At 35.4% G+C, this 12,077-nt stretch overlaps 2 protein-coding genes across 3 annotated transcripts; one reads left to right on the forward strand and one right to left on the reverse strand.

Moving 5' to 3' along the window:
- Positions 1-1,524: 1,524 nt before the first annotated feature.
- On the forward strand, positions 1,525-4,550 carry LOC105959773 (Phosphoenolpyruvate carboxylase family protein). Its single transcript, XM_012983923.2, has 3 exons — positions 1,525-2,134; positions 2,815-3,370; positions 3,934-4,550. The coding sequence occupies exons 1-3, from the start codon at positions 1,583-1,585 to the stop codon at positions 4,281-4,283; spliced, it is 1,458 nt and encodes a 485-aa protein (XP_012839377.2). The 5' UTR covers positions 1,525-1,582; the 3' UTR covers positions 4,284-4,550.
- A 25-nt stretch (positions 4,551-4,575) lies between these two features.
- Positions 4,576-11,779, reverse strand: LOC105959782 (succinate--CoA ligase [ADP-forming] subunit alpha-2, mitochondrial-like). Of its 2 annotated transcripts, none has more exons than XR_016029497.1 (7): positions 11,411-11,779; positions 10,460-10,669; positions 9,342-9,512; positions 8,774-8,897; positions 7,189-7,447; positions 6,177-7,118; positions 4,576-4,986 (listed from the first exon to the last, which is right to left on the reverse strand). XR_016029497.1 is itself a non-coding variant. In XM_012983935.2 (7 exons), the coding sequence occupies exons 1-7, from the start codon at positions 11,621-11,623 to the stop codon at positions 4,850-4,852; spliced, it is 999 nt and encodes a 332-aa protein (XP_012839389.2). In that variant the 5' UTR covers positions 11,624-11,764; the 3' UTR covers positions 4,576-4,849. The 2 variants fall into 2 exon arrangements, 1 of the variants encoding a protein (XP_012839389.2); XM_012983935.2 differs by having other exon boundaries at positions 6,177-6,258; positions 7,386-7,447; positions 11,411-11,764.
- Positions 11,780-12,077: the final 298 nt, after the last annotated feature.

Consider the following 12,077-nt stretch of genomic DNA (forward strand, 5'->3'; position numbering starts at 1 on the left):
GCTAAAATAAACGGTTAAAATATACACCATTGCGTTCTCCACCATCTCCTTGTTTTCTGACTCCATTGTGAATATTTGGTGTGTAGGGTTCTTGGTGGCTTTATGAAGAAGAATAAGAAGAAGAAGGAGATTTTTAAATTGTGAAATAATGCATGGATTTGGAGGTTTATGTATTTTATTTGGTCTTGCACAAAGAAAATGTTTTTTTTTTCTTTTTATGTTTTTTTGTTTTTAGTTTCGTCATGAATTTCATTATAGGTATAAATTAGTATTTTCATGTTGTAAGTTAGGGGTTTGAACGAGCCGAGCTCGCCTCTTTTGGCAAGCTCGAGCTCGAGTTTGAGTTTATTTTGTTGAACTCGAGCTCGAGCTTGAGCTCGTCGAGTTCGTTCTTTTTTTGCTCGAGCTCGAGCTTGTGCCATTTTGTCGAGCTCGAGCTCGAGCCCAAGCTCATTTTGTTATTTTTTATAATATTTTTTTATTATTATTAAAAAATATTTAAAAAAAGTTTTAAAAAATTACAAAATAAAACAATAAATTGTAATTATATATATTTTTAATATTTATATCTTATTTTTATTTATCTATAATATTTTATATTGTTATACCTTATTTAAATAAAAAATAATATATAAAAAAATCAAAATAATAAATAAGGCTTGTGAGCTCATGAACAACTAAAAAGGCTCGCGTTCGGCTCGTCAAAAAGCTCGAGCTCAAAAAACTCGAGTCCGGGTTCGAGCATTTTTTGAACCGGCTCATCGAGCTCACGAGGCGGCTTGACTCGTTTACCACCCCTATTGTAGGTCTTGAACAAAGAAATTTATAGATTTGCACATATCCGCCCCTATCTGAATTTGAGAACAAGTGGCATATCAATAAGTTATTATATGACGATATGATCGGTAGAAGCAAATTGCAACCTTCATCTCAACGTAATAGCACATGCATTGACCGATGACGCAATGAAAATATGTAATTAAAAAATATATATATTGGCTTTATTAACAGAGAAATTTCAGAAAATAATAATATCAAAAAAGGTATCGCAGGAAAAGGAAAAAATAAATAATAGAAGATGAAAACAAACAAAAATTAAAGGGTAAATTACACACACCCCTGAGGTATGCTTAAATAACTTTAAGGTCCCTGTAGTATCGATAATTACGCTCACCCCCTAAAACATAGTTAGAAACTCAGGGTTCTAACGAACTATTACTTTTAGCTAGTGGTGGAGACAACATAGAGTTAGGGGTGACATGGTTCTCTCAACATTTCTAAAATCACCCATAATTATTTGTTGTCTCCACCACTTCCTGAAACTAATAGTCCATTAGAATTTTATCGGAATAACATATCAAATGCATTATCATTTATCCCATTAGAGCTTCTAACTATGTTTTAGGGGTGAATGTAATTATCGATAACACGGGGACCTTAAAGTTATTTAAGCATACCTCAGGGGTGTGTTGTGTAATATTCCCAAAATTAAAATAAAGGCCTTTTTTTCCTCGGCAATTTATCAAAGCAAATGCAAACGAATCGTATGTTTTGAAAACGCAGAGCTACTACATCATCAGATATGAGTATGAGCATCACTTTCCCCTTTTCTTGTCGTTCACACTCACACAACACAACTCTGCACCACCCAATTTCATATGCATTTCATCTCGAAACCCTCAAACCTACTATCAAGATTTTGATTCATCCCCAATTTGGTAAAACCTCCGATTCTTTCTCACTTAGAGTCCGATTACCCGCAATTAACTCCTCCGCCGGAGATGAAACCTCCGTCACTCCTCCGGCGAATTCCCTCCGGCAGCTTCTGGCCTCTCCCGGAATTCACCTCGGCCCGGCTTGCTTCGACGCCCTCAGCGCGAAGCTTGTTGAAAGAGCTGGTTTTGATTTCTGCTTCACTACCGGATTCGGAATTTCAGCCGCCCGATTGGGTTTGCCGGACACCGGGTTTATATCGTACGGAGAGATGGTGGATCAAGGCCGACAAATCACGGAATCTGTCTCCATTCCGATCGTCGGCGATGGAGATAACGGTTACGGTAATCCGATGAATGTCAAGAGAACTGTCAGAGGTTATATTAAAGCTGGCTTCGCCGGAATCATTCTTGAAGATCAGGTTTTTTTTTATTTCATTGAAACTTGTTATTGTAGTCATCAAATTAAAGAATCATAGTAGGAAGTAGGATCAATATTTATTAATTACAGCAGCACCTCGATAAATTAATAACCTGCTAAATTTATAAGATAATACACATTCGAAAATTTTAAGAAGTCCCATAAACATATAAATTAATAATGCATAAAAATAATTCTTAAATTACATAGTACAGTGCATATTTTATAGATCGATGAAGGTTTAATAAAACATGATTTAATCGTCGTGTGTTTCGTGTTGAAGTTCACATCACCCCATCAATCTCGTCCCTCACTTTTTTTTTTAACATGTTTAGAACTTCTAGTATAATTTTCTCATAAGTCTTAACTCAACAAAAAAATTGTTCAATATCATTGGTGCTTTAAGAACTTCTGTTCAGAAACGGACCCTGTAGTACATTGGACTAATGGTACAATAAATAATGTATACGTAAAAAAAAAATTAAAAATATGTAATTGTTGAAAATAATAATAAAAATAATTTCATAAATTAATAAGTTATTGATTAATGTATAAATTAATAATTATTAATTTATCGATAAGTTAATATTTCGTTAAATTAATAGAATTTTGATGGTCCCAACTGTATTAATTTATAGAGGTTTAACTGTAAGAAGAAAAAAAAAAAAAAAAAATTATCAGGTATCCCCGAAAGCATGTGGTCATACGCAAGGGCGGAAAGTCGTGTCGAGAGAGGAAGCGATTATGAGAATCAAAGCAGCTGTCGATGCTCGTAAAGAGAGTGGTTCGGACATTGTGATTGTTGCAAGAACCGATTCTCGACAGGCTGTGTCTTTAGAGGAGTCGCTTTGGAGGGCGCGCGCTTTTGCCGAAGCGGGAGCTGATGTTTTGTTTATCGATGCTCTTGCTTCGAAAGAAGAGATGGAGGCATTTTGTCGAGTGTGTCCGCTGGTTCCGAAAATGGCGAATATGCTTGAAGGAGGGGGGAGGACCCCCATACTCAGTCCTATTGAGCTGGATGATGTTGGATACAAGATCGTGGCGTATCCGCTTTCTTTGTTGGGAGTGTCCATTCGTGCAATGCAGGATGCTTTGTTGGCTATTAAAGGAGGTCGAATGCCTTCTCCTGGAAGCATGCCGTCTTTTGATGAAATGAAGGAGATCTTGGGTTTTAATGCTTACTATGAAGAGGAGATGCAGTACAGCACGAAAACCAGTCAACCTCGTCTTGAAAGAGGTTATTACCCTGCAAGTAACTCGTAGGGCTCTGTTTGGTTCGTGGATTTTGAAACTGATGAAAATAAAAAACGCCAAAAGCAAATGAAAACAAAGAATTTGAAAATTTGGTGTATGTTTTGTTCGATGGGAAAAAAGTGATACAAATGATTTGTGGAAAATCGCTTTCCTTAGTTTTGATTGGTAGTTAAGAAAACCGAGTAAAATGTCAAAATGAATTATTTCGTATTTTTTTTATCTTTCAATGAAGGGTTAAAATGATTTTTTTTAGAACTTGAGAGAGAATAGGGAGATGGAAAGATAGGTGAGAAAGTAGATGGAGAACATAAGAGGGAGAAGGAAAGAGGTCGAAACGATCCTCAAATTTTACTTTGGATTTTCCTCGCTTTTTTTATTATTATTTTTTTTTGGAAGAAAACTCATTTTTCCGGTTTTAGTGTAATGTTTTTTCGCACGTTTTCCTCTAACTTACTTTGCCTAACAATTTACCTTGCTACCAAACATGAAAATCAATTTACCTAATATTTCCACCTTCTTACTTTTCATTTTGCTTGAACCAAACAGAGCCTTATGGTAAACAAGAAGACACTAAAGATACTGCCCCAAGTGCACAAGATACTGTGGTGGAGGTAGTGACCCCCGAAGTATACAACGGTGAATATGGTCGAAACAGTTCTTTCTCCGGCATTTGGTCGCGAAAGCTGAGAGTGAAAATAACTGGACGAGATGGATTTGAAAAACTCGATATACGGATACCTGCTGGTTTTCTTGAAGGGGTGACGAATATAGTGCCGGCATTGGTGGGTGTAAACATCAAGGCTTTGTTGGATGATGCAGATCTTGAAGCGGGAGGGAAGCAGTTAATTGATTTTAATGATACAATGGGGGATAGAATTCAAGTGTTTTTGGAATAGATGAAGATCGTGATAAAGCTACAAACTTTTTGTGGCAAGTCCGTCTTTTTACGTGCATGTATCCGAGTATTATTACGACGACGAAAACTAATTTGCATGGAAGATTGCGATTTTATGGATATGATGCTCCGAGATTGTATGTGTTTTCTGCATTTATAACAAGCATCTTCTTGCGGGTTAAACGTGTTGCTGAGTACATTCATATCGGATTTATTGAATTGTATAATATTATATGTAAGGCTCTGTTTGTTTGACAAGATAAACAAATCCCGATTTTATAAGACAAGAAGAATAATCTAAAGCTTCCATTTATAAAGATACAAAGGTAGTGGAAACTGGAAACGATTATCTTCACAATATCCTTCTATCAAGTAAACAAGGTATGTGCGAACCCTCGGGTTTACGACAATATATTCTTCCGGCAGCTTTGATATACAAACAGCTCCAGAAATATAATGCTTTTTGTTATTATAAAAGCTGTAACAAAAGGAAACAGCTAATTCTTGTCCCGGGAAAAAAGGGAACAACAATTTAAAAAAAAGACGATCAAATATAATTTGAGTGGCTCAAACAAGACCCCTCTGTTTGAAGACTTCAAGCATTGCAGTGCCTATTTTGGCAGGCGACTCAACCACAGTAACGCCAGCTTCTCTCAGGGTCTTGATTTTGTCTTGTGCAGTACCCTTCCCTCCTGATACGATAGCTACAAATTCGAGCAAAATTACATCAATTCTACTGCTTAAATAACATTTTAGTAAAGAAAAGAAAAATAAGCTGGTATGACATAAAAGGCACACTCGTGGGTAATTATATCAAATAATGACCGCTACATATCACATTAAATGCAATCACAAGTCTTCTTAATCCTATCATTCTTTTTTTCTGTAGTGAGCTCAAGAGAGATTCCCAACTTAAAAATTTATACCTTGCCAATTAAGTGAATATGGTGGCTAACAACTCAAAAAGAAAAATTAGGTTAGTTAATACACCTGTTAATCATCAAATTGCCATCTATAGAACCAACAGATGTGCAGAACAACTTCAAATATTTACATAAACAAACTGCTACTCGTAAAAAGGTCAGCGTTGTTGAGCATTTAACGAATTTCTATGTGGCTCAAGGACAATATCCTTCGACTTTATCAGTGAGAAGAATTAGTGGAGGACCTAAAACATACTAAATTGTGCAGTTTTCCTCTCCTCATTAACAAAATCACTAAGTAGGAATTTTCCGGTGCACTGTGTATGTTCATGTGTATTGGTATATGCTATGTAGAGATTACAGTTTGTACAGTTAACAACTCTTTTTTCTAAATTTTCAAGCCAAGTATAGTTTCCAAATGAACAGTTTTCAATCTCAAAGACTGATGCTCTAACATAAGTTAAAGCTTCAAGAACCATTATTGCAAATTGGACATGTCTAAAAAATTTTAAATATCTCACCGTTCTTAGTTTTACGTGTCCTAACAAAAAAAAAATCAAATTTCTGGTAACATTATATAGAAATTCAGTAATTCTATTTTTGTTTGGAAAGATCATGCATAGAAATATTATGACATCGGTGAAACAAAAATTCTCAAATTGCAGTAAGTGATTAACAAGAAAATTACAGTCAAATCGGGGAAAATTAGAACACCGCAAACTATGAGATTCTACTAAAAAATCAGATATTCTCCCGGCATTTTCATTTGACAAAGACATGGAAGACCAAATATATGATATGAAAGGAGTTGATATTAAAAAAAAAAAATCATTGCATATCTAAAGCAGAACGCATAGTTATTATATACCAACCAAAGAACAAAAAAATAAGGTCCAAGATTTCATCTGACATGTATAATTTCTCTGAATTCATTAGGAATGAGAATGAGATAAGAAAACTAAACACTGTACCTCCTGCGTGGCCCATTCTTCGGCCAGGTGGAGCGGTGAGTCCAGCAATAAAAGCTACAATTGGCTTCTCAGTTCCACTTTCCTGTTAAGTTGAACAAAAAAGGGAAAGGTAATTCAAATACGTCAAATTGAAACAGACGATACATTATCAAAACTCCAAAACCTTTAAAAATGAGGGATTTAAGTGAAGGGGCCAGGAAAGTTAACATATTTAATCCAAACAAACAATCATCAGAAGGTAATGCATTGTTTACTCTGGTCACAATTAAAGGCTTCAAGAAGATTGTGGAACTTCTCGAGAGACATTCTAAGAACAGGATGGATGTCCCGTCACACATTGCTTACACACAAAATCTAGGAGGAAAGAATTCACTGGGATTTCAAGGGTTTAGAACAGTCATTTGAGTGAACGAGGCATTATTATATTTCCCTTTCCATCATTCTGAAAAATATTGTTTCATGTACAGAGTACTGAAACAATCTTATTCATTATTTATAATATTGATACGGATTGATACTTATTCTTGTTTCCTTTGTATTTTTCTCAAGATAGTGCATAGGATAATTGCATGTCTTCTCATGACCTTCAAGCCGGCCAATTCTTTCACAAAATTAAAAACAAATGTTGCATAAATATCTACTCGTACATATATTTATCTTACAAAGCTATACAAAAAACAATTCATCTTCTATGCGTTAAGCGTGAAGAGAGCCAAGAAAACAATAAACCATAAGCGATTTCATGTTTATGGCCTACCCAACACTAGACAAAAAATAGAAATATCAACAGCACCTTCTCCTTCTCATCAATACTATTGTTTCCAAAGTAACGACGACTTTTTAACCCTATGCTTCAAGGAAAAACCGAACAGCTCACTTTGCCGAATATGATAATGCGAACCAACCACACAAAGACTTTTGTCTGAACCTCTTACTTTCACACTACTGCCCTCTACCCATCTTGGAATTATATACATCAATCACTATGTAAACCCAAAAGCAAGCCCAATACAAAATTTATCTAATCTAGGAGCATTTCTTCACACACCACAAATCGACCAAAATTATTTTTTAGTCAAAAGAATAATGATACCTCAGTAAAATGCAAATACTACTAAGAATAAGGTGTGCAACTCAAGATATAAGAAAACATCCAGTTAGGACACGCTGTACATTCATTTTTCGTGCAACTGTGAGGACAATATATACCTTTATAAGGGCTGCAGCATCCTCTTCTGCTGTGCCACCTATCTCACCAATCAGAACGATACCTAAAATGTGAAATTCAAATAGATTAAGCAATAGTATCTCAGACGTTGAGCAGTATGAATTAGGTGAAATTTTAACCAATTTCCCCACTGATAGAAAACTTCTAAATCATATTAGACAAAAATACTGATCGTTTGCATTCAAATTATGGCTACCTTCCAGTAAAAATAAATTTAGGATAAGTTTCACAGTTTACTATTGAGGTTTGGCCTATTTAAACCAACCAAAAAAAACAGTTAAGTTTTTAATCACAAATACGAAAATACCCCATTATCATTTGCTTTCAATTTGCAAATTCCTTACAATGAGAGGGGGGGGGGGGGGGGGGGGGGGGGGGGTTCAAATTTTTTAAGTTAGTTGGATTTTTTTGTTATTACGCTAAACCTCAATGGAGTGTATTTAAATCACCCGTAAATCTATTATAAGTAAAAACTCTATAAAGTAGCAGAGTCATTCAAGTGTGACATTACAACGCGCATATACTTCTACCTGCAGTTTCGTACTAGTCACTGTAATAGGTTCTGAAACATGGATGATTGAGCACAAGCATATCCAGAAAAAGTTAAATTTTAGGAAAAATAGCATCACTTGCGGAAGCACAACAGGAAACAAAACTATAACATTATACCTGTCAATATTTCATAGAATGAAGCATACAGACACATATCATATTACTTATATCAGGGGTCTAATGCCTTGCTGGACCTCATTATTAGATAAACTCTGCATTTAGAGTGAGACGGAAAGAGGTTTATTCAATATCTAAATTGTTCACATCGGAAACTGAACATGGTTCAGAAAGTCTTGGTGAACAAAAAATGACTGAGAAAGTCTTATGCAAGATAGATCTCTTGTTATAAGTACTCCCAATAAAAGGAATGTGTTCCGGGAATTCTTGTTTGCTATTTGCAGTTTTTAATTTCATGTTTGATTATTAACCAATGCCTAATAAGTTTTCTATCTAGATATGATATAAGACAAGGCCAAGCGGCTGTGAAGTTCCTTACTTCTTTTTGTTTTGGCGTCTCCCAACACACATAATAATGTCCAATGGTATTTGAGTGTTTCAAGAAACTGAAAGGGGATATGTCGAGGGCAAGATTTTAATGTAACTTCAAATTCATACGTGAATTTATGTATCTTCTGCCCAATTTCATCAAGCTAAAGAGAGAATATATCCTAGTAGTCTTACTAAAATATGAATAAGAACTGAAGTATAAGAATTAACATCTAATTTTCACATATAACTGTCACCTCAGTTACAATCTATACATCGTCATCTCAGGAGATAGATAGAAAATGAGAATGAAATTAGTCACACAATGTACCTTCTGTCTGTGGATCCACAAGAAACTTCCTTAAGCAATCGACAAAATTTGTTCCATTGAAAGGATCCCCACCAATTCCCACACATGTAGACTGCCCAAGGCCAACAGCAGTTGTTTGGAAAACCTAGGAAATACATGATATAAAATAATGTTATCCACAGTTTCAACAATATATAATTGGGCAAACCATCACCTCATAATTCTCATGCCGAACGAATAAATTTATGCTGCAAAAAGACCAAAGTTCTAGTCACTGTTTACTGATTATTAGTTGTCAAGGTCGAGCTAAAACTGGATTCAGTTATTCCTTATATATTACATGTTACAGAACTTTTGCTACATCAATGAAACTTCTGATTTTGGGCTTGAAAAAGTAAGAGAAACAATGCATGAAGAGTTGGATATTACGCTTTTAACAATCATACCAAAAGGCCAGAGCTTTGAATCTCCCACAAGCCTGGCTTGATAATAAAAAATTTACTATTCTACTTTAATTCAAAGACTTGCTAATTTTCAAAACTTTTATGATTTAACTTCAAAAACTCGTCCAACGAAAAATGATACCCACCGCTTCATAAGTCAATGTACCAGATCGTGATACAATTCCAATACGTCCTGGTTTGTGAATGTATCCAGGCATAATTCCAATTTTACACTCTCCTGGCTTGATAATGCCAGGACAATTTGGGCCGATTAGCCGGGTTTTGGACTGCTGATTAAGAGCAGCTTTCACACGAACCTGCAATCGGAAATGGGACTCTTAAGAAAACGAACACCAACAAGTAAATACGGAAATATTGTGAGCAGCACCAATTTTCAGCTCTAATGCAGGGAGGTTGCTAGGATATTATGTAATATTAATACAATTATGACATAATCAAACAAGCTTGGAAAATGATCGGCATAAAAATGCTGTTCTGGGACATCATTCATGTTTGATTCAGGCTTCTAATGTTGTATATGCAACAATTAGAACCCTACAGAGATTAACATCGCAATGATCTGATAAATAATTAACGTCATTAGTTCCGCAAAATTTAGGCAAGTCGCAGATAAGCTTGTATATTTGAAATTATCAAGAAGCACCAAACACACCGAGATAACCTGTAGATAAAAGCACTTACGTAAACATATCACAGTTTCTGTGTGCAATTGTTAAAAAACAAAAAAAACTATTCATCCAAGGTTCAAACAATTTCATGCAAAATGCAATTTCTGGTTACAAATAACAGGAATCAACCTTAAGTGTTAGACAGAAGGGTAAAGTTCCATCTGCCAACTTAATCCAGACATAAGATCATGTTGGAAGATTCTTTGTGTTAGTCTATTAACTTAATTAGAGGAAAGTGACTTTTAATTCTCGTAAAACAGTTGAGGAATAATTCATGTGCTAAACTAAAAACTTAAAAAGATTATTAACATGTAAACGAAAATCATTTTTTTTAAGTGCACGGAAGGATATCACTTTTGACTAATCTGGCTAACACTGAACTTGGTAAAATGTAATGGTCAAATAATTGAAAATTGAGATTGTTCGGGAATTGACATTGAACCTAAGTTGTATTTAACTATTGCAATTCCATAAAAATTAACAAGAAAAAACTGCATCAATCGAAACATAGGTTCCAGAATGATCTTGATTCATTGTTGAAGAAAAGACAAATAGCAGCTAAATAAATGTGTTACCATGTCATGCTGTGGTATTCCCTCCGTGATGCAAACAATCAAATCTAGTTCGGCCTCCAATGATTCCATAATGGCTTTAGCTGCAAAAGGTGGCGGAACATAAATCACTGATGCGTTAGCCTTTGCTTCAGCTTTTGCTTCTGCAACAGAATTGAAGACAGGGAGTCCCAAGTGCTCCGTTCCACCTTTTCCAGGGGTAACACCTCCAACCTATATACGAACGCGTAAATTATATAAGATAGCAAAACTAAATGATATCTGAGGATACTCTTTCTTCCCTTAGGCCTCGTTTGGTTGGGGAGATTACCAATGATTAACTAAATAATTGGACTTTGTTTGATGTTTGGTATCCTCAATAATATGCCGGTTCGACCCGCAAATATTATGTTATCATGGCTTATCTTGCCTTCTAGGCATGTTTTTTTATTGGATCTTCCAAGGTCCAACAATATAATTGAGTTTCATTAGACTATTTAATCTTATCTTGGCTAATTTTATCTTGGCAACCAAACGAGGCCTTAGTATATTGAGCTGGTCAGCTAATGTAGACATCCTTCAATCTATATTTGTTTGAAGCATGTTCATTAGCTTTCTACTGACATTTTTAAGAGGGAGCTATCTTAATCACGATATTCTTAAAGGTTAAAAATCATACAATTTTTTTCACAGGGGTTTGGTAATTTCGGTTGCAGTTTCATCATGGTGATGGGATGAAATCATCTCAGTTTTGAAATAGTCATATTCATATCAATTGAATCAATCTACTACAGCTCTAGATTAAACTCCCAAAAAACGAATCAATGCGCGAAACAGACTTACGGATTACCATTTACAAATTAACGAATGACTCTCGTAATTACAATTACAAAGCATTGATTTAGCATCTTCCCTTGCCAAAATCCGCATAGCACAATGAGCAAAATGAAATGTAAATGGAGAGAGAGAGAGTACCATCTTGGTTCCGTACTCGATGGCCTGTTCGGTGTGGAAAGTGCCATTCTTTCCGGTGATGCCTTGGCAAATGACGCGGGTATTCTTATCAACGAAGACAGCAGGCGGAGGCGGCAGAGATCCGAAATTGCGGTGTTGGTGGAGCTGCTGCTGCTTAGGGCACAACAGCCGCCATGAGAGGTTGCCGATCAGTCTCCTGGCTTGACGGACCATCGATTTGGTTGACTGCTTTTTTCACAGTTGATTTTTTAGGTTTAACTGAAATGGAAGAAAAGTTTGCCTTGGAGGGAGAAATAAAATATATATATATATATATATATATATATACAACAATGCTTCTGAATTTTGCTTTGCGAGGAGCACTGTGCTAATACTGGAGTTTTTTCATTAAAGAAAATTTGCCATAAAAAGTGGAAGATTTGTTAAATTACGTAAAAGTCCCTATTGACAATAATTAGCTATAAAGAAAATTAAACTTTTGTTTGCAATTTGCATCCATCATTTCTCAACACCCTTATTTCTATGCTACATATGGTGATTGGGATAGCAATTTTTATCCGATCAGCAGATACCCGTTCTGTCTTGCCCCAAAATTTACGCGTAATGCCCGTCCCACAAATAAATGAGGAAGGTACATGTTCTATTTTTTCTCCTTGAAACGGGTTTG

The sequence above is a fragment of the Erythranthe guttata genome, chromosome 14, assembly GCF_056151865.1.
Source record: "Erythranthe guttata isolate IM_541 chromosome 14, IM_541, whole genome shotgun sequence".
Classification (NCBI taxonomy): Eukaryota; Viridiplantae; Streptophyta; class Magnoliopsida; order Lamiales; family Phrymaceae; genus Erythranthe; species Erythranthe guttata.

Bases quoted from the DNA above. Each gene is read 5' to 3' on its own strand.
- LOC105959773 (XM_012983923.2), top strand. From the start codon at position 1,583: ATGAGTATGAGCATCACTTTCCCCTTTTCTTGTCGTTCACACTCACAC. The intron at 2,135-2,814 runs GTTTTTTTTTAT...AAAAATTATCAG, and splicing joins GAATCATTCTTGAAGATCAG to GTATCCCCGAAAGCATGTGG. The intron at 3,371-3,933 runs GTTATTACCCTG...TGAACCAAACAG, and splicing joins TCAACCTCGTCTTGAAAGAG to AGCCTTATGGTAAACAAGAA.
- LOC105959782 (XM_012983935.2), bottom strand. From the start codon at position 11,623: ATGGTCCGTCAAGCCAGGAGACTGATCGGCAACCTCTCATGGCGGCTG. The intron at 6,259-7,385 runs GTATATATTGTC...TCAACTTAACAG, and splicing joins ATGCTGCAGCCCTTATAAAG to GAAAGTGGAACTGAGAAGCC. The intron at 4,987-6,176 runs GTACAGTGTTTA...TCGAATTTGTAG, and splicing joins AAGAATGGGCCACGCAGGAG to CTATCGTATCAGGAGGGAAG.